This window comes from Mus caroli, unplaced genomic scaffold (assembly GCF_978045245.1).
Source record: "Mus caroli unplaced genomic scaffold, Mus_caroli_1 scaffold_18, whole genome shotgun sequence".
NCBI classification, from domain to species: domain Eukaryota; kingdom Metazoa; phylum Chordata; class Mammalia; order Rodentia; family Muridae; genus Mus; species Mus caroli.
This window is the reverse complement of record NW_028227273.1, coordinates 86139874-86160718: the sequence shown is the minus strand read 5'-3', so window position 1 is coordinate 86160718 and position 20845 is coordinate 86139874. Positions and strand designations below refer to the sequence as shown.

General features: G+C 48.4%; 1 protein-coding gene across 3 annotated transcripts in view; it reads left to right on the top strand.

The window, feature by feature from the left end:
• Map3k4 (mitogen-activated protein kinase kinase kinase 4) overlaps positions 1 to 20845 on the top strand; it is an 88026-nt gene that overhangs the window by 56404 nt on the left and 10777 nt on the right. For 2 of the 3 annotated variants that reach the window (XM_021186229.2, XM_029471203.2), the window contains 13 exons: positions 2383 to 2499; positions 3584 to 3683; positions 3771 to 3854; positions 5050 to 5316; positions 6076 to 6225; positions 10741 to 10902; positions 11324 to 11457; positions 12210 to 12288; positions 12971 to 13037; positions 15742 to 15838; positions 16553 to 16702; positions 19301 to 19401; positions 19914 to 19994. In XM_021186229.2, the coding sequence (XP_021041888.1) occupies positions 2383 to 2499; positions 3584 to 3683; positions 3771 to 3854; positions 5050 to 5316; positions 6076 to 6225; positions 10741 to 10902; positions 11324 to 11457; positions 12210 to 12288; positions 12971 to 13037; positions 15742 to 15838; positions 16553 to 16702; positions 19301 to 19401; positions 19914 to 19994 (1589 nt within the window). The remainder of the gene's footprint in view (positions 1 to 2382; positions 2500 to 3583; positions 3684 to 3770; positions 3855 to 5049; positions 5317 to 6075; positions 6226 to 10740; positions 10903 to 11323; positions 11458 to 12209; positions 12289 to 12970; positions 13038 to 15741; positions 15839 to 16552; positions 16703 to 19300; positions 19402 to 19913; positions 19995 to 20845) is intronic. The other variant, XM_021186230.2, reaches the window with a different exon arrangement.

Sequence of the window (20845 nt, the reverse complement as noted above, 5' to 3'; positions counted from 1 at the left end):
CTTCTCGCCCTCCCGGATTCCTCAACTCCCAAGTACACATCTGAGTGTCAGGTAGTGTCTGTGAGCAGAGGGTCTCACCTGGGTGGATTTGCCCTCTAAGGGGCATCCACAGTATTTGGAGACATTCTTTATCACATTGGATAGCTAGTGCTGCCTAGCTCCCAGGCAGTAGATGGCAGAGGCCTGGGGCTCCATTGCAAGCACAGGGCAGCAAAAAATGGCCAGCTCCAAAGGTGGGGCTTGAGCCTGGGATCCGTATGAGTCAGGAGACGCAGGTCCTGTGAGAGCAGAGTAGACTGGTGTACTTGAACTTGGTGGGATGCCCAGAACATTTCACTGAGAGCGGTTTGGGAATGTCATGTGTCTCTTTATAAGCCTCTTACTTATATGAAGGATTAGGAACGGAACTCGGGATGCTTGAGGAAGGAACAGTCCCTGTCAGCTTATTCCAGGGAAGTGAGCATCCCGTTGGATCAGGCCTGCGGAAGATGCTGGCAGGTTCCCTGAGTTCTGACCCTGATGCAGGCTGAGGCCTGTAGGCCCAGCGCCCCGTGCTGCTGTGCTGGTGCTGCTGCTGCTGCTGCTTCTCCTCCTCCTCCTTCTCCTCCTGTTCCTTCTCCTCCTCCTCCCCCTTTCCCCTTTCTATGAGTTGTGTGTACTGGCCCAGCTGCGCATCCTTCCTGTGAGGTGCGCACTGGCCCAGCTGAGTATGACTAACTGTGCTCCGGGACTTTGGCAGTCTCTGTCCTCTCTTGGTGTCAGAATTTTATGTCTACCATTTTTTGGTGTCTCAGAAGCCTCTGTCCTTTCCTGCAGGGACCTCAGTTCTTAGGCTGCATCTTCATCTTAGTGGGTGGTGAGCTCACTGGCTTCCCAGTCCTTCAGGTTGCGGTCCAGGTGATGTCCCTTGTGTTTTCTACCTCCAGCTTTAGAGGCTCATGTCAGCCTGTGTCCTGTTGTTCAGGCGAACTGTGACCTCGCTTCCTTCAGTTGCCGTTTGTGTCTTTGTCTCTATGTGTCTTTCAAATTCCTAAAGCAGTCTCTGGGCTTTGCCTTTATATCCCTGGAACAGCTCCGAGGGCTTTACTGCTGCCCTCCCTGGACTGCCACCCCTGGCCCAGCTCAGGTCGGAACCAACCCAACTCTTCTATGGTCATGGCTCCTAAGCTTTGCTTTCAGCCGCACCCCACCCCCCTCCACCGCTCCGGGCATCGGGGCGGCGTACAGTCAGCCACACTGCGCAGCCCCAGCAGCCCCCTTTGTGCTCATGAGTGGGCACATGGCACCTGCTGCCCCACGTGGACCACATTCCCACACTCCCCGACTTCCTGCAGACCTTTGCCCAAGTGTTACCTTACTGTCGCATTTAGAAGTTCCTACTCAGAAGTACTTCAGATCCATTCTTGTTTCTTTCCATGCAGCAGAGGGCTTTGTCCACTGTGCTCACTGTTGCTTCTGTAGAACAGGAGCCAGGCTTTTAAATAAATACATCTTGGTGCATTATATGATATCCTGAAAGCCCTTTTCTCATCAAGTCTCCTTTCCATTCAGGTATTTTAAAGCCCACCTGCTTTGATGGTCATGTGATTAAACTAATTTATATCAAATCCAGGCCCTCCAGAGCTCAGTCCGACCTTTGCTTCTGAGTCTCTTGTCAGGTGTTGCAGCCTGATGAGCACCTGTGTTTCCCTTTCCAGACAAGCCTTGTGCTTGACACGGTTTCACTCCTTCATTAAGTTCCTTGTCGTTCCTAGACTCCCCTCCGCTCCCCTTTGGATAATCCTGCTAACACTCAGCCTCTGCTTGGGGCTGGGGTGGGAGGAGCTTTCTGTCCGGGAGAGACCTCGCCGCCCTGTTTCTTTCCCATCTGATGACGGGCGTGTACTCACCCGCTCTCTCACCAGGTCATCACTGCCTTTCCTTGAACATCATGGAGGTCAGTAGTGCTAGTGAAGGGTTGCCACCAGGACTCACCCTGTTCTGCATGCTTGGGCGTTCATTAACACTAGTGTGTAAGCAGTCTGACCATTGAGAAAGTTCAGGTAGGGAGAGTTGGTCTTCACCAGCTGTAAGAGAGACCTGGAGAGAAAGTTTGGAAAGAGCTCTGCTTCAGTTTCTGCTGCTTTTCCATCGCGCCATTTGGTTTGTTGCAGGCATTTTATGCCATCTTGAACATTTAAGCGATACCTTTGTATAATCAATGGCTCCTACACACAACTTACCACCAGGTTTATAGTCAGTGCTGTGTATTAGACCAAAGGTGGGCTAGGCTATCGTCTAAGAGGTCTGTGTTTGCTCCTCAGTCATGTGCTAAGGGAAAACTCCCATTGTGTCTGTTGCAGCAATAGCTGATTCTCCTTCTGCTTTGCTGTTTGTCCCCAGTGACATCGCAGGGATGCTGCTGAAATCCACGGGGAGCTTTCTGGAATCCGGCCTGCAGGAGAGCTGTGCTGAGCTGTGGACCAGCGCCGACGACAACGGTGCTGCCGACGAGCTAAGGTTGGCATCACACCGGCTTTCTGCCATTTCTTACCTCTGGAATCTGGATGGTGATGGACGGGATTGTCAGTGGTCTTTATGTGAGAACTTCTTCACAGGCAAACAGACTTTAACATGATTAAAACAGTGGATATTAGCTGAATATGGCTGTAACAACACTGTGCCCCATGTTTCCTGGAGTATCTTTTTAGTGCTACATTTTTGTTCTTCAAATCCCTGTAGCAGCTTAAGCTGCCTTTTAACGCCATTTGGCACATTTCTGTTGTTGGCACTTGGCATATCCCTTCTGCTGAACATTAGGGTAACTACACGGGCGAGCCTTGCCTCATCTGCTGAATTCTCTCCAGGGTCGTGCTGGTTCGTGATACTGAACCACTGAAACTGTATTCCCTCCTTCCCTCTCTTCCTCTCTTTGTCTCTGCCTGTCTGTCTGTCTGCCTGTCTCTGTCTCTGTCTGTCTCTCTCTCTCTCTCTGTATATGTGTACCTGGGTATGTATGGGGCAGGAGTGGACCCTGTAGCTTTAAGTTGTAACTGAAAAGTCACGAAGAGGATCGAAGAGTAGAAGTGCACTAGGCAGCAGTGCTTTGGATCCCCACTCACCTGCCAGAGATGGAGCTCACAGTTCTCTCTGTGGAAGGGCATGGGTGCTCCACTAGACCTAGTCCATGGTGTCCTGCCCCTGCTGTCAGCTGTGGTGGCAGCGCTGTGTCCCCCAAGTCAGCATGCACCTCAGGATGGTATTAGGGGGTAGTCAGAGTCACCAAACGGTTTCCATTTCTTTTCAGTTATTATGAGCTTTTAAACTCTTGAGAATATGCCATCCATGTTAGATAATTAAACATGCTGTTACTTGAGGGGTATTTGATGTCCCCTACTATACTGAAAGTACTCAAGTACTTAGTACAACAGTCTGAGAATCAGTTGGCGGCGTATTTGGGCACATTCTCAGTAACTTCTTGTCCCCCTGATGAAGTCCAAGGGCGCTGTTTGCGCTGTGCTTTGAGATTTACTACCTGTCTGTTACTCACTGCTCTTGTCCCCGAGGGCCCCCAGTGTGAACTAACTGAACTTCACCCCGGCAGGAGATCTGTCATCGAGATCAGCCGAGCACTCAAGGAGCTCTTCCACGAAGCCAGGGAAAGAGCCTCCAAGGCCCTGGGCTTTGCTAAAATGCTGAGGAAGGTGAGTCTGCCACCCGAGCGCTGCTACCCTCCTCCCGGGTTCTGTCGTAAAGCTGATGCTAAGGAAGTTCCTGTTCTGTGATCCTAGGACCTAGAAATAGCAGCAGAGTTCGTGCTATCTGCATCAGCCCGAGAGCTCCTGGACGTTCTGAAAGCAAAGCAGTATGTTAAGGTGAGGCCCGTGCCGTCCTCAGAGTCCTTCGTCTCAGCTGCATTCCAAAGAGGCTACTGGTTCATAGCATTCAGAGTTAATATTCTGGGCTCTGGAGGCTGCACACTGACCCTCCCGGTTCACAGAGAAACACACTTCCTCATGCTTAACTTTCTTACAAACGCAGACAAAGAATCGCCCTCAACTTAGCTATGCGTTTTAAATACGTAAGGGCGGCGTATTTAAAACAGTGACTGTAATTATGACTATGAATGGGATTGCTGACTTTCGGTTTTAGTGTCTGCACTCAGGCCCTCCGCAGTCCACAGTGTGACTCTTTGGCGACAGTCATCCTGGTCACCATCAGTTATTTCTTGGACCTATCTCTGTCCTCTTCAAGTTGTTCGAGATTGATCACTTTGGGCCCTGCAGATGCCGTGTCATTGACAGTCGTATGCCAGCCTCGGAAGCCACCCGGGGAGGAAAGGGGTTTGCTTCCTTAATGCTTCCACATCACTGTTCATCACAGAGGAAGCCAGAGCCCAGGGATGACAAGACACACAATGGGCTGGTCCCTCTGTCATCTATCACTAATCAATAAAATGCCTTACAGGCTTGCCTACAGCCTGATCTTATGGAGGCATATACTAAATTGAGGTTCCCTCCTCTTCAGTGACTCTGGCCTATGACAAGTTGATATCAAACTGTTTAGCACACTGGGGATGTGTGACATAGGGGTGGCTGCTGTGGCCTGCATGCCTGCACCTCTGTCACGGCATCGTATTCCATGTTAAAGTGACCCCACCTCCTCGAACAGCCCAACAGTAGCATTAACAAGTTGTCCCAGACACACACACCCATGAAGAACCAGCTATTGCATGTGGGACAGTGACGTAGTGCTTAGAGAACCTTCAATGTTACTGCCCCCGGCTCCTCCCAGCCCCTCTCCCTTCTCCTCCAGCCTCACTCAGTTGAGCCACTTAGAGTTCAGCTTGTTGGAACTAATGCCTCCTCCCTCACATTCCTCTTCTTCCTTGAGCCTGCTTGTCTATCCACTCCTGCCCTGAAACCCCTAGACTGGCCCTGAATTCACTGGATAGCCCAGGTTGGCCTCCAACTCATGTCTTGTTAGTTCTAGGAATGCAGTCATGCCGTGTGCCCTGGCTACTTTTGATCACACATTTCCTCACTTAAGAATGCGTTGTTTCCTTTCCAGGTACAGATTCCTGGGTTAGAGAATTTGCACGTGTTTGTCCCCGACAGCCTCGCTGAGGAGAAGAAAATTATTTTGCAGCTACTCAATGCTGCCACAGGAAAGGACTGCTCAAAGGATCCAGACGACGTCTTCATGGATGCCTTCCTGCTCCTGACCAAGCATGGGGACCGAGCCCGTGACTCAGAAGATGGCTGGGGCACATGGGAAGCTCGGGCTGTCAAAATTGTGCCTCAGGTGGAGACTGTGGACACTCTGAGAAGCATGCAGGTGGGTGGGCCTCCCGCCGTCAGCCGGGATGGTCAGAATGCTTATGGGAAACGCTCTGGCAGCTTACAAGCATCACCCTCGCTGATCTGAAGAGTATGTTCCCTGAAAATAATCCTGTATGGGGCAGTAAAGCAGGTGTTCACACACATCCGGGGCTCTGCTGGACCAGCCGCTGGCTCCTCCCCAGCCATCTGTTCTTTCTCTTGCGCTCACAGTCAGAGATGCCCCCTCGATTGTTTAAGTCAGGAGTGTGGCAGCGGATGTAAACCTGTCCTCCCACCTCTCTGGCCAATCACCAGCTTGGCAGCCAGATACGCTCAGCACACGATCTGCCTGGTGCTCCCGGGCCCTGCCACAGTGCAGGCACCATTACCTTTCCTGGACAGTTGTGCTGCCTTCTCTGGGTTTCCCCTCCTTCCCTCCTCCAGTCCTCCAGTTAGGACTGTGGCTTGTTTGAAAGTGAGTGTGGCAACAGGCACTGCAGTAACTCTGTCTCTCAGCCATTCACACTGGGGAGCTCACCTCATCCCCGACTTTTCCATCTTTGTGGGCTGCTCCAACACTCTATCCATCTGTGCCCACGCTCTTTCCCAGTGGAGAGTGAGGCTCTTCTTCCTTAGAGCTTGCTGCCCTGGCCTGCGGGAGGTTATCCTAGCCAGGTGGCCATCTGTTGCACGGTAGACTTGAGGGTAGTGCTGTTTGGGGGTGGGAAAGCCGTCATGGGTCTGTTTAATGCCTTGGGTTTGGTTTTCTTTCCAGGTGGACAACCTTCTGCTGGTTGTCATGGAGTCTGCTCACCTCGTACTTCAGAGAAAAGCCTTCCAGCAGTCCATTGAGGGGCTGATGACTGTACGCCATGAGCAGACATCTAGCCAGCCCATCATCGCCAAAGGTTTACAGCAGCTCAAGGTACTGACCATGCCATCCTTGCCTCTAGATGGAAAGCTGTGGAAATGTCACATGGCGTGAGATGATGTCATTAGAAGGGTGTGAGTGCCCCCAGTTCTTCCTAGTATATACTTGTGCACATGTGTGAATGGGACATTCCCTTGGTGTTTTCTGAAGCTGTAGAACTGGGAAGGGTGGAGAGTGAGCCAGTCCGTGACTGTGTGGGTCTCGTGGCTGGTTGTTTACCAGAGTTGAGGTTGGGATCTAGGTCTCTTCTTCTGGTAAGTCTCTTTTACCCTTCGCAGTTTTCAGTATTTGCTACAGGTATTCTTTATCCACACTCCATAAGTGTTTATCCTACTGTTCAATATGCAGTGCAGCCAATATAACTGTAACAGGAAGAAATAACCAGTGTGGCAGACATGAGGGCCTCCCCTACCACAGTAGCCATAGCGTTGCATCTTTGTGTTCTCTGGTTTAAACTTCTGTGTCTGGTGCTGTCTCTTGGATCCTGCTTTTACCTGCTCTTTGCAGCAACCGTCACTCAAGCCTTCTTAGCTACAGAGCTGCGGCTTCTTAGAGACTCCCAGGAAATACAGGTCATTCAGTGAGCTTGCAGTTTTCTCCTGCCAATCCAGTTTATCTTACTTACTGATGAATCTCTTATAAATGGTTGCCCAGCCCTGGTACCAGGGCAAGGGACTATTGACCTCTGGTTCAAGCCAGAGTACTCTGGGGAGTGCAAGTTGTTGTACAATGTTGATTTTACTTGAGTTTGAAGGATCCTGGCTCAAGGGCATAGACTCACTCACCGAGAGGTCAGCACCTTCTAGTAGCATCTGGGAATTGGATTCTGGTATCGTAGCTCAGGCAAGTTTCAGAACAGGAAGAACAGGGACTAACAAAAGACACACTCAGCATTGATGTCCAAGGTTATAAGGTCTGACCAAGTATCACAGTCTGGTTTGATGTATATGTCAGAAAGAAGGAAATAATATAGAATATAGAGCTGGCAAAATAAGGTCAGTACAGACTGGTTTGTTGAGGAATACCTAATTTTATTTACTGAGCCTTGGGAGTTTGGAAGATTTTTGAAGAATACTTTGCAATGAAATGTGAGTGATACACTCCCAGTGTACAAGGGTGTGAGATGCGGGTGGGAAGCGGTGAGTGTGGAGGATGTGAGAGACAGGTGGGAAGGGGTTAGTGTGGAGGGAGTGAGATGGATGGGAAGGGGTGAATATGGAGGGAGGGAGATGAATGAGAAGGGATGAATGTGGAGGGAGTGAGAGACAGATGGGAAGGGGTTAGTGTGGAGCTAGCCTGATGCTGTCATAGAAGCACTGAGAGCCTTTACTCTGTTGATATTGGGGACAGTGATTCTTTGTTGTATGGCGTAGTGAGGTGTCTCCTGTTATATGAGGTGGTTGTGGGGTGTATTCTGTTGTATAGGATAGTGGTGGGGTGTATCCTGTTTTATAGGGTGGTGGTGGGCTGTCTTCTGTTACATGGGGTGGTAGTGGGTTGTCTCCTGTTATAGGTCATAGTGGTGGGGTATATCCTGTTATAAGGAGTGGTAGTGGGCTATTTCCTGTAATATCAGGTGGTGGTGGAGTGTTTCTTGCTGTATGGGGTGGTAGGGTGTCTTCTGTTGTTTGGGGTTGTAAGGGGATGCCTGGCACAGTCCTTGCCACCCGCGGAGACAAGAACGACACAGACACCAGGATGGGTTCACGCAGCTTCCTCTTTACTTACAGCTTACTCCACAGCTTTCTTCACTTAGGGCAAGGGCTATATTTATACAGTAGCAGCAACTGACCTCATCTCCCTCCACACCACCTCATCCAATCAGAATCACAGACGCTCCAGGCACGAGCTCAGGTCGGTCACAGATAGGCTGACAGATCCAGATCTAACTTGGCAAGCAGCTTATGCGTGCAGTTTCACTGCGCATGTTCAAGCAAGGCAGTAAGCATGTGGGTTTCACGGGGCCTGGCAATGGGCCAGGGTGCCATCTTGGCCCATGCGGCTGTACCCACTTCCTGCATCCCCCCCCTTTTTGTTTTATTAGTAGCTCTGGGATCTGCATCTGTCTTAGGTTGCCCCCATCTGTGCCACATCCTTACCTGTCATGGGAGTGAGGAACTCACTTTCACCATCCTGTCTTAGGTTGGTATGTGCACGTGAGGGTCTTACCCGTCATTGATTACTGATCCAGCATGTTGAGTCAACATTGGGGGGATGCTCCTGCTTCCAAGGCTGCCATAGCCTGCACTAAGGCTATGCTGCCTTGTGCTGCCTAAGGCTTTATCAGCCCTGTGCTGCCTTCGCATATGTGCCATCCACCAAAGCATTCCTCCACACACAACAGTCAGCAGGAGCGCTCAAAGGGCCATCTCTCCCCAATTTTTTAAGAATCCCACAGTTCCCTGGATGTTCTCCAGCCATTGCTTTGCAGTTGCAATCTCCACATGGGTGTTGTTTACGATGCTCGACAATTCCTTCATCTTTGTGTCGAGATCATGACTCCAATTTCTTAGCAGCATCTCACCAATTGCACGCGACAGATTTGCAGCTCTGGAAAAATTCTGATACTGAACAGAGGTTACACACATTCCTGACATATGAGTAATGCAGGAAGCAAATACTAACTGCTCCAACGACAGCTTGTGCAGATTGATAGGGAAATACATGAGCTTGGGGTTGATTTCCTTCAACATAAACTACTCCCACGCCGCCTTTGGATCCATCAGTAAATACATTAACAGCACCTGGGATTGGCTCAGTGCTGGTAATTCTGGGGTATATAGTAGGATTTCTCATGACAAACTGAAGCCAATTAGTGGAGGCAAGTACCTCAATCTGTTTCACATCAGGTTGTTTACCAAAAGCTCCTAGCCACACCTTTATAGGAGTATATGACGTGATTATAACAATTAGCTGGGCTACGCGAGACTCAACCCGAGTTACAGTAAAGGCAGCCTGGACCCCATAAGTCGAAACTGACTCCTTCAATCTTTGTACAACCTTCCAATCCAGGGGTTCATGATACCATTGCCCCTGTTGATCCTGAAATACTGGGAAGGCCCCCACAACAGTGGGCACATTTTTCCAAACTTCTGCATGAAGACTGCTTTCCCCTTTTGTCTCTTTCATCTTTATAGGGGGGAGGAGAAGGCAACGGAGGGGCTGATGGTTCGGGTGGCCTACCGTGCCTCAAACTCAAGCGGGACATCTGACCACAGACGTCACTGTCGCTATCAGTCCCGTCGCTGTCACTAGTAGACCCTTCAGAGCTAGATTCCTTCTTCTCTTTCTTAGTCTTTGGTTTGTTGTCTAAGCTGTTTAGGTTTTCGGCTGATAGCCTGAGAAGCAATCTCATTAGCCTCCTCAAGTGCTGCTGCTCTTTCCTCTGTTTCAGCATTGTACTTTTCACTGGCGTCCCTCAAGCACACCCTGACCAAGTTCCAGATGGCTAACATCCCTACAGGTAGAGGGTTCTTCATATCGGAAGCTTGGAGATCCCTTCCCAAACGCTCCCAGCACTGTTGATTAATATACCCATCCTCTAAAAACCATGGGGCTTCCTTGGAGAGGGTGTCCAGAAATCTGTCCACCATCTCTGCTTTCATGTTAATACCGCTTCTTTTAAGAAGCTGGGTCAACCCATTTTTACTTTCATTTTAGATGCAGTTGAACCCATGTTGCTGAAATTCCCTTCGTCTCTATTCCTGAGAACCTTGGTGCTCCACCCCCTTTTTTCCGGGAACCTGTCAGGCCTATGCTTTCTTTACTTACCGCTGCTTACCAGAATTTCCCATACGGGCCACCACTTGTTACAGTCTCCACTTGCCACAGAGACAAGAACGACACGGACACCAGGACGGGTTCACGCAGCTTCCTCTTTACTTACAGCTTACTCCACAGCTTTCTTCACTTAGGGCAAGGGCTATATTTATACAGTAACAGCAACTGACCTCATCTCGCTCCACACCACCTCATCCAATCAGAATCACACACGCTCCAGGCACGAGCTCAGGTCGGTCACAGATAGGCTGACAGATCTGCATCTAACTTGGCAAGCAGCTTATGCGTGCAGTTTCACTGCGCATGTTCAAGCAAGGCAGTAAGCATGTGGGTTTCACGGGGCCTGGCAATGGGCCAGGGCGCCATCTTGGCCCATGCAGCTGCACCTGCTTCCCTGCAGATGCCTCTTGTGTATTGTGGGATATTTGGCAGCATCCTTGGCCTCCACCCACCAGGTGGCAGTAGACCTTATCTTCTCCATTGATCTCTAGTGGTTAATGCTCAGAAGTGCTAGCGACATCAGCACCTAGTCAAAGAACAGAATGTAGTCACGTGCAGCAGGCACTTCCTGTGGCTTGTTTCCACTTGGTGTTCATCGTAAGATGATACAGACAGAGAACAGTGGAAATGGGATTTCTCTGTCCTGGTTTGATAAGAGTGTCTCGGTGGTGTCTGTCTGTTTGTGGCTTGTCTCTCTTGGGCTAATGATCATGGTCTGGGCCTCTTCAGAATGATGCCCTCGAGCTATGCAACAGAATCAGCGATGCCATCGACCGTGTGGACCACATGTTCACCCTGGAGTTCGATGCTGAGGTCGAGGAGTCTGAGTCGGCCACGCTGCAGCAGTACTACCGAGAAGCCATGATTCAGGGCTACAACTTTGGGTTTGAGGTAGGAACCACATGCGAGGGACCACCACACATCCCGGAATGGCTTTGTGGGTGACAGGAAGCACTGTGGAGTCTAGACAAAAAGCCTTAATTGTAACCAATTAAGTTACAAGTAGTTGGGAATGTTACCTTATATTGCTGTGGGGTCTCCAGAGTGTCAGTTTTCATTTAAAATTCAGACAGTTGCCCAGACTTTACCTCCCACTCACAGCCATCTTTCTACTGTATCTCAAAACTTTATTGAATAAAGTATTTACCGAGCTCTATTTTGTGACTATAATCTGGTTATCTAAAGTACACATGCTAATTAGATTTTGCCGTTCAGTTTTAGGAAAAGACATTTTAGTCAGGTACAGTGTTATTGTGTGTAGCTATTGCCAGAACGGTTTGTTAATTTTGATATATATGAAAACTTCTTACAGTATCATAAAGAAGTTGTTCGTTTGATGTCTGGGGAATTCAGGCAGAAGATAGGAGACAAATATATAAGCTTTGCCCAGAAGTGGATGAATTACGTGCTGACCAAATGTGAGAGCGGCAGAGGCACAAGACCCAGGTAACAGCGAGAAGCTGGCACTCTGGTCCTTATGTGGGCACATAGGGCTGCTTGGGCCTTGTTTCTGGGCGCCATGTGAAACATCCCTTCCAGCCCAGTGTCAGTCAGCACTTTCCAAATGGATGTATGTATATGTGACTCCTGGAACTAACCTTGGAGGGAAGACAATCTGTAATGTGTCCAAAATGGCATGTCCCCTAAGAGGGATCCGTGAGAGGGATGTGGAGATTGTCCCTGTAGCATGAAGTTGTCACTAAAGTGTGTGAGTGTGTGCGTGAAGACTGGCCAGGCATCCTGTAATCCAGATAAGCAGACACGGGGCACTTGGAAGTCACTTTCCGAGTCAGAGCACTGCAGACTGACTGCATGTTAAAATGACCAGCTCACACATGATACGTGTGCCCCACTAAATTCCCTCATGCTTCTTTTTGATGTTAGAATTGACTTTAAAAAGTCACCGTGAGCTCATTCTGCTCAGATGTTTATACAACCACCACCTTCCCCCACCCCCAAGAAACACCAAGAATTTGTAACATGTAATTTACATACCACATGGAGATCCTTGCATCTTTGCTTATGAGCAAGCGTCACTGTCTTATGGAGACTAGTCTGCTAAGTTGCTTTTATTTATGAAAATAAAATTTATAATATATTAATTATATGACATTTAACTTCTGTCCAACTTATGCTGGTATCTTCTGTCTCTTTAACTAATAGTATAGTAAACCTCCAACTATGTTTTCATATTACAGATGGGCCACCCAAGGATTTGATTTCCTGCAAGCCATTGAGCCTGCCTTTATCTCAGCTTTACCAGAAGATGACTTCTTGGTATGACAAACAACTCCAAGTGCTTTCTCAGTTAGACAAGAACCGAGTTGCTCAGCCACTCTCTCTCCTGGATAGTGTAATATTTATGGAGTCCTGGTTCCTCGGGACCTAGGCTGTGAGGATGATGACCCATTAAAATGCAGAGCTCTTAAATGCGGGCCGGTTGTCAGTGTTCTCTTACTGCAGCTTGTGCAGCTGGCTACCTGGTGTTCTCTCGGCCCTTAGACTTCTGACATAGATGCTAGTGTCTATTTTATAATGAAGCCAGTTCAAGTGCCCTTTAGGAGCTAACAGAGGACAAGATTGTTCCCCCTCGGTGTCCTCTATCAGTCAGAGCCACCGGCTGCCACCGTTCGCAGCAGTTGCTCCAGTTGGTGATGTCGTACAGGTTTAAATTCCCTCCTGTTGCCTTCTGGTCATGGAGACGCAACTTTACTTGTAGATGTCATTATTTTATGGGAATAGTCTGCTACGTTGCTTTTATTTATGAAAATAGAATTCATAATACATTACTAAGTGATATTTAACTTGTATCCAGTTTATGCTTGTATCTTTTGTCTTTTAAACTAAAAATATTTACTTAATGTCAAATGTTGCTTTCAAATACTGAGTCTAGTGTGCTGACTCTATAATTAAGAATTTACTTTCTTTTACCATCTTCCAATTTTTCTTTGGTTTATAGAGTTTGCAAGCCCTGATGAATGAGTGCATCGGGCACGTCATAGGAAAGCCACACAGCCCTGTCACAGGTTTGTACCTTGGTGAGACCAGCACTTGCTGGTTTTAATGAGCCAATTAAAATTGCATACAAGATAGTTTTCTTTTTCAGGGTGTTCAGAAAGTGACAGAGATGAGGTTTGTGCAGGAAATTCCATGGTCATTATTCTACACCATATAGGAAGATTAAAATGACAGCACAAGGTGCAGCTTTACGTTCATTTGAGCTGGTTTCCGTTTTCCTGGTGTTAACACTGCAGCCTGCTCTCCTCGTTAATATTTTTGTGTATGGAGCAAATGGGGAAGGGTTCCCCATGTTCTCACTTGCCTCATAAAGAGGGAGGACTCCCCTGGTCCTCCCGTGTCTCATGAAGAGGGAGGACTCCCCTGGTCCTCCCGTGTCTCATGAAGAGGGAGGGGTTCCCCTGGTCCTCCCGTGTCTCATGAAGAGGGAGGACTCCCCTGGTCCTCCCGTGTCTCATGAAGAGGGAGGACCCCCCTGGTCCTCCCGTGTCTCATGAAGAGGGAGGACTCCCCTGGTCCTCCCGTGTCTCATGAAGAGGGAGGGGTTCCCCTGGTCCTCCCGTGTCTCATGAAGAGGGAGGACTCCCCTGGTCCTCCAGTGTCTCATGAAGAGGGAGGACTCCCCTGGTCCTCCTGTGTCTCATGAAGAGGGAGGACTCCCCTGGTCCTCCCGTGTCTCATGAAGAGGGAGGACTCCCCTGGTCCTCCCGTGTCTCATGAAGAGGGAGGGACTCCCCTGGTCCTCCCGTGTCTCATGAAGAGGGAGGGACTCCCTTGGTCCTCCCGTGTCTCATGAAGAGGGAGGGACTCCCCTGGTCCTCCCGTGTCTCATGAAGAGGGAGGACTCCCCTGGTCCTCCCGTGTCTCATGAAGAGGGAGGGACTCCCTTGGTCCTCCCGTGTCTCATGAAGAGGGAGGGACTCCCTTGGTCCTCCCGTGTCTCATGAAGAGGGAGGGACTCCCCTGGTCCTCCCGTGTCTCATGAAGAGGGAGGACTCCCCTGGTCCTCCCGTGTCTCATGAAGAGGGTGTTTGCTTTTCCCAGGCTTCTCCCACGTCTCTGCTCACTTGAGTAAATATTGACTTTGTTTCAGTTTTCAAAAAAACCGAAGTTCTTAGCTGGGCAGTGGTGGCACACGCCTTTAATCCCAGCAATTGGAAGGCAGAGACAGGTGGATCTCTTAAGTTCGAAGCCACCTTGGTCTACAGAGTGAATTCCAGGACTGCTTAAGCTACTACACAGAGAAACCCTGTCTAGAAAAAAAAATTGCTTTTTTTTTTTCCAAGACAAACTATTTTATTTTCAAACAGTTTTGCAGTATATGCTGAATCCTTAAAAAAGAAAGTATTTATTCAGAAAGATGGTGTCAGTCTGTGAGTTGAGCAAGTCACAGTTATGCCATAATCACTCCAAGATAGAAACTTTGAATTGTATAAAATAGTTCAGAAGTGGTAAATTTTGTGGACATGAGCTATGCTATGCTGGCTAAAAGTTTCTCGCCAGTCATAGAGAAATTTAATATAAAAATGGGCCTTAATCACTGCTTTTATTTTAAAAGGTAAAATTCCTTCAGTTATCCACACCCGTTCTTCCCAAGGCTGTCATGAAAGCCACAGTTTCTGTTGTAAAACCACTCAAATCCGTTCTGGAGAGGAGGACTTCACAGGGTGCTGCTCTCCCCAGACTGTTACTCTGGGTTCGCTAGCAGCTATAGAGTTTGATCTGATTCCTCAGCATTTTGCACAAGCCATGCTACTAAGAGGGAACCACCCTGACATAAAGTTTCCATTTAGGATGAACTATATGTAGACTAAAACTGCTATCACGTCAAGAGACGACGTCATAGCACAGGGAACATAGGAACCAGGTGGCTCTTGGAAGCAACAATAAGAGAAAGACACCTTAGAATAGACAGAGTACAGGCGTCTTAGTCTCTGCCCTGCCCAGCTGGAGAGGTGCAATCATGTCCATTTTGTAGTAAGAAATCACTGTGGTTTTATTTTTTTGGGTTTTGTTTGTTTGTTTGTTTTTAACATTTTCCTTTGAGCTTCATCTAAGTTTGGCACTGGGACATAGCGTACCGGTAGAGTGCACTCTTAGCGTGCCGGGCCTGGTCTTCAATCCCATCACCGTGAAGTTTGTCGATAATAGCATCTAATTTTGAATGTCATACAGTTTTTAGATTTAAGCTCTATCTTGAACTGTATCTGCGTCAGTCCTGTAGTGCTCTGTTTAAAGGGAGCAGAGAAGGAATCCACCCTAGGGGGAAGCCGGGGGAAGCCAGCATGTCCCATCGATGAGCCCAAGCATCAAGTAGTGGAGCATGGTAATGTGTTGAGACGCAGAGGTCTCCACCCCAGAACCTGCAAAGCATATGTGTGCAGCATCTTCTTCACGTCTAGGAGGCGACCACCCAAAGCGGCTCAGCGGCTCCCTGGGCCTAGGTGGATGCCGGTCATTTGCCCTGCAAATAAATGCTCTACAGTGCTCACAGGAGTTTACGGAAGCTTGGTTTTAGTGCGGGAAAGTTTAAATGTGTAACATTACTTCTACGAAGGTGGCATATTTGGTAGTACTTGCTTGTTTTTTCACTCTGAGTGAATTTGTCTTGGACACTGTTGAAGTCCATCACCATTCCATTTACACAAGACCTGGCGTGGCACTTTTCCATTGCCCACTCTAACGAGTTTGCTTTGTTGCCATTTTCGGCAGCTATCCATCGGAACAGCCCCCGCCCTGTGAAGGTGCCCCGATGCCACAGTGACCCTCCTAACCCTCACCTCATCATCCCGACGCCAGAGGGATTCAGGTACCTGCTGCTCCCGCGTCACGGACTCGTGCCTGCTCCCTCCGCATGCTCCTGCTCTGCAGTCTGCTGGGCGCTTGCTCGGGAGTGCGGTGTTTGTCTTCTTATGCCACGTTCTGCCTAAAGCTCTTCTCTGGGTTATCCTGAGGACATAGCACCGTGCCTCACTGCAAAGCAAAGACAGCCCTGCCTCTTTAAGATGACTTCACCTCCAGCTTCTTTATAACCCCAGCTACTGAGTGCTTTCTGACTTTGGAGTCCTTTTTCTTTCTTGGAAAAACAACCTTAGGAAAACAAACTTAAGCATGTAGAGTGTAGGAACATGAAACAGCAGCTCTGAGTGCCTCTTTAAGAGTGGGGAGAGTTGGGGTGACCAGTCCACTGCAGACATCCGGGAGTGTGTAGAGTTGTGATTAAGTTGACAGTCCAGAAACACCCAGGTTCACACTGATACTCTAGAATTGGCATTTCTGTGGCAGTGGTAGTGTGTCCTCTCTTCCTACTTCAGTGCCTTTGGTAGGCTGGTCTTCTGTGGTAGAGTTTTCTAGGTCAGGGCCTTTGACACTAATTTTTTTCTCATGCACATATAGACCAGAACTCTCAAATAGCAATGTGCTTCTTATATTTTAAAGATTTATTTTTCATTTCCTACCCATGTATTAGATGCTATTACCCCCTTTCTTACCTGTGTTCCTGAAGCCTTTCTTCTTGCCTTAGCACCCGGAGCGTGCCTTCCGACGCTCGGACCCATGGCAACTCTGTCGCTGCTGTTGCTGCTGCCGCCGCCACCACTGCTGCTGGCCGCCCTGGCCCAGGTGGTGGTGACTCTGTGCCAGCCAAACCTGTCAACACTGCCCCTGATACCAGGTAGTCTCAATACTCCAGCAGTGTGTCTCCCACCCCATTGTCCCTCCTGCCCTTCCACAGGGTGCTCAGCGTCAGGATGTGTCACAGGGTGACAGCTATGGGAGTGGTCAGATCCCGGTGGGTTGTCAGAGCCTCCAGACCCTGGCAGCAGGCAACAGAACAGAGCAGTTTCTGAGGGTAACGTGTTTCTTCTTTGGAGCCAGTATGAGCTAAATGACCCCTGGCTCAGCCAGTCTCTGCCTTACTGCACTCGAGGAAAGATCCTGGGGTGCCCAAGGGGACTCAGGGCTCAGCCTAGCCGCCTATCCCAGGTTGGAGCAAGGCAGGTAACCTCAGCCAGTGCCCAAGCAGACAGGGCCCCACCAGTGTTCCTGGTGTGCAGTAAGGAAGGGCAGTTGTGGGGAAGCATCCAGGAGTGGTGTCTGGGAGACTTGGACCCAGGAGGAAGTGGTATGAAAACAGGGTAGACAGTGTGGCCTTGCAGCCCAGACAACTGAGATGATGTCCCACTGACACCAGTCCTTAACACCAGTCTAAAATTTCTGCAAACATTTCTAGTATTGCTACTCATTAAAATGATTAATATTCCTAATTTTTAGTCAGAAATATCCATAACCTTAAATTTTTAAATGTTTGAGCTTAATCCATTAACAATAAAATAAAATAAATATTAAAGCTCCCATTTCCTGCTTGTTTTGGGTACTGGAGAATTTCATGGCATACATCTTCACATTTCTTCCATGGGGAGCCACCCAGACTTTCATTAGTGTGTGTGCAGAATTGGGAGGCAGTGGAGGATGCTGGCTGCCTGGGCGGCCATCTTCCCAGCATTCTCTGTTGCTGGTCTGGAGACGCCTGCCTCAGCAAGGCTGAGGGACTGGTGCAGGACATGCAGACATAGGCAGTCTTTCCATCCACCTTCACCTGCACTGTCTTATGCTGTCCATCAGTGGCTTCTGATCATCTCTATGCAGCCTCGTGTGGGTTTGGTCTTAATTCAGATCCGCTTGACCTCCAGTGGCTTTAGGAGCAGTGTAGTTTTGAAGTTATTAATTTCTTATATATATATTTTTTAATACAAAGGAACAAAGTTTGCCTTTGAGACGTGTTTGTAAACACGGATAGAAAAAACAAAAGTCCCACAAAGATATATGCGAGTCCAAGACTCCTGCCTGCAGGAGAGGCCTGCTAGGCCATTGCATTCCTGCTCAGGCCTGCTGTGTATCCCTGAGAACCCAGCCACATAGCGCAGTATGAGCCTGAAGAGGGAGCCCTGTGCTGTGACAGTGGTGTCAGCCCACAGTGTGCCTCCTGCCCCCAGTGTTCAGTGATAGTTTAACTTTATTGACCTTGGGAATAGCTATTCTGGGCTGAGATTTTTGTCACCCTAATTCACTATGGGCACAACATTTTTTTTCAGTGCTGGGCACGCTAGAGCCAGGTTTTGCTGTTGCTCACCGACTGCCTGAAGGTCTTCAACCCTGTTTGGAGCTGGTTGTTACTCTGAAGCAATTGGCAACCTTTGTAGTTCACCGCAGAGCCTTACATCCCATTCACAAACACACCACTCCTTCAAGGGTGCTTCTTACCTTTTACCTTGACAAAAATCTCTGAAAGTCACAAAATTGACTTCTGTCACCTTCAGGAAAGCAGGAAGGCAGAGACACTGAGTGTGCCCTGTAGTCTCCCAGATATGGCCCTGCTTAGGATTGGACTGTGTGTCCTTCCTTCTGTTAGTGGCCTGGCCCTCAGGTGCCACCAGAGCTATTCCAAGAAGCTACAGGCAGCAGATGTGGTGTATATAGACTAGCCCAGGCTAGGGGCCATGGCGGCAGTAACCACGTGGCCCCGGGCCTGCTCACAGGCATCACACTTAACAGACACACACACACACACACACACACACACACACACACAAGAGCAGCGTCTTAAACAGCAGACCCATTTTCATGTGGTCTTGGGGCCATGAACTGTAATCTAACACTTCCTGTTTAATTGCAGCTTTACCCCTGTGGGCTCGTTCTTGTTCTGACCGAACAGTGTGCTTCACTGTAGAGGAACAGCCAACTAACTCTGTCCAGTGTGCTGAGTCTCTTGCTCTCTACTTGCTTGGCTACTGCTTGGGAAACTGTTAGGCATTCCTTTCTTACTGCTAGAGGTTTGCCATCTTTTGAACCATGCAATGATTTTAGCACTCCTGTTATAATTAAATATTTAAATATAACTTGTTGGGAATCCAAACATTACATAATTTGTTTAATAAACCCTTATCTGTGCTAAGCTTAGACCATAGATCTTTTCATGCACCGCCATTTAAGTAGACAGGCTTTATTCTTGTTCCTGTTGTTAATGTAGAATGAACAGACTTAGGGGCTTCCAGTCTGTCTATGTTAATAGTAGCCCTGTTTATTTGGGTGATAGATTTTGTGGGACTTGCCCATGTGCTCTCTGCCCACCAGATGCCAGTTGCAAACACCCTCTGACAGTACTGTCCTGTCCTGTCAAGAATCAGGATCCTAGAAGTACCTCAAAGACCTTTCATTTTATGCGCATTCACTTGATAGCTCAGTTGGGTTTGCTTTGTTAATGTTAAAACAGGGGTTCCAGTGTCCCTGAAAACGACCGCTTGGCCTCCATAGCTGCAGAACTGCAGTTCAGGTCTCTGAGTCGGCACTCAAGCCCCACGGAAGAGCGAGACGGTGAGAGTCATGCTGACACCATGTGTCGAGCACAGCATTGCTATTCATCTTAGTCCCCAGCCCTGATGTCTTAAATACACAAGAATGTGGGGAGCCCTTTCTTTAGGAGCCCTGCTCACCTTGGCCGTTCAGTGTAGCCTTGCATATCTAAATCTTCTTCCTTGTGTTTTACAAAAACATCGCTCTTGATGTTTTAATTGCTGGGCACTCTTACTCACTTTAGAACTACTGTTCCTTTGGTTGTTGGGATATGGCTACAGTCCCCCAAAACTGCCTCTCAAATGGGGCTCCCCAGAACGCTGTCCTTGTGCAGCTCTGTTGTCTTTTACTTATGGAAGGTTCAAGTCCCGGAAAAGTTTCTTCACTAGGTGCCATTTTCTAGACGTGAGTAGAGACATGAGCCTCACCAGAGTCAGCAGTAAGGGCAGATTGGCAGTGATGTTGCCATTCACCACCTCAGCAGGGTGTAGTTGTTCATAAATCTGAATTTGTATGAAAACCACTTCCTGCAGAGCCAGCGTATCCTCGAAGTGACTCAAGTGGATCAACTCGGAGAAGCTGGGAACTTCGAACACTCATCAGCCAGACCAAAGGTATGAGTTTCAGGTGACGACTGTTCAGGCTCCGGGTCATTAGGTCTTACATGTTAGCACCTGTGACCCGTTGGTACCTCTGACACCATAGTGCCCACCATGGCCTTTCTGGACATCTGTTTCATGCAATATATTACGAGGGCCTTTGGGTGTGCTCACCCTTTAGTAGTTAGCATGATCCCTCAATGTTGTCAGTACTTGTGAATGTAAGCAGTCATCATCATGCTAAGAAATTGGAGGAAGAACTTTGGCTTCTGGAAGGTCATGATTAATAAGATCGTCCTGTCAGCTGAACTGAGGAGAAAATGGGGGCAGGTTGGAAACAGTAGGTTAACATGGGGTTTCAGAGCTGGGTTGCAGCAGGAAACAGCTTTGGTGCACTGATTGACCGGTCCTGTGCAGATCTGTGTGTACAGAGGAAGAGACTTCTGATCCTGAGTCCAGAAGCTGGGGACCAGTCTCTATGTTAGTCCACCTATTGTGGTTACCCTGGACACAATGGTGACCCTGCTTTTGAAAACAAATATCTGGTGGCTAGGCAAAATTGGAAAACACTAGGATTATGTCCCCTCTCAGAAAAGCTGCAGTTCCCAGAGGCATCTTAAAGTCCAAGTCTTCTGAAGAAAGACTCACTAGTTTATAATGAAGGCATCTTTTCACAGGTATTGGGGCCAGTAAAAAACTTGCCCAGGCAAACCTGGTGTATCGTATATTTGGGTTAAAAAAAATTTCCTTTCCAAAATTTAAAAAAAAAAAAAGATAGATAGCAAAATAAGCTAATTAAAACATAAATCTTTGGGAATGTCACTTTTAAAATTAACCTTACAGCCATCCAGATCTTCAAAGATCCA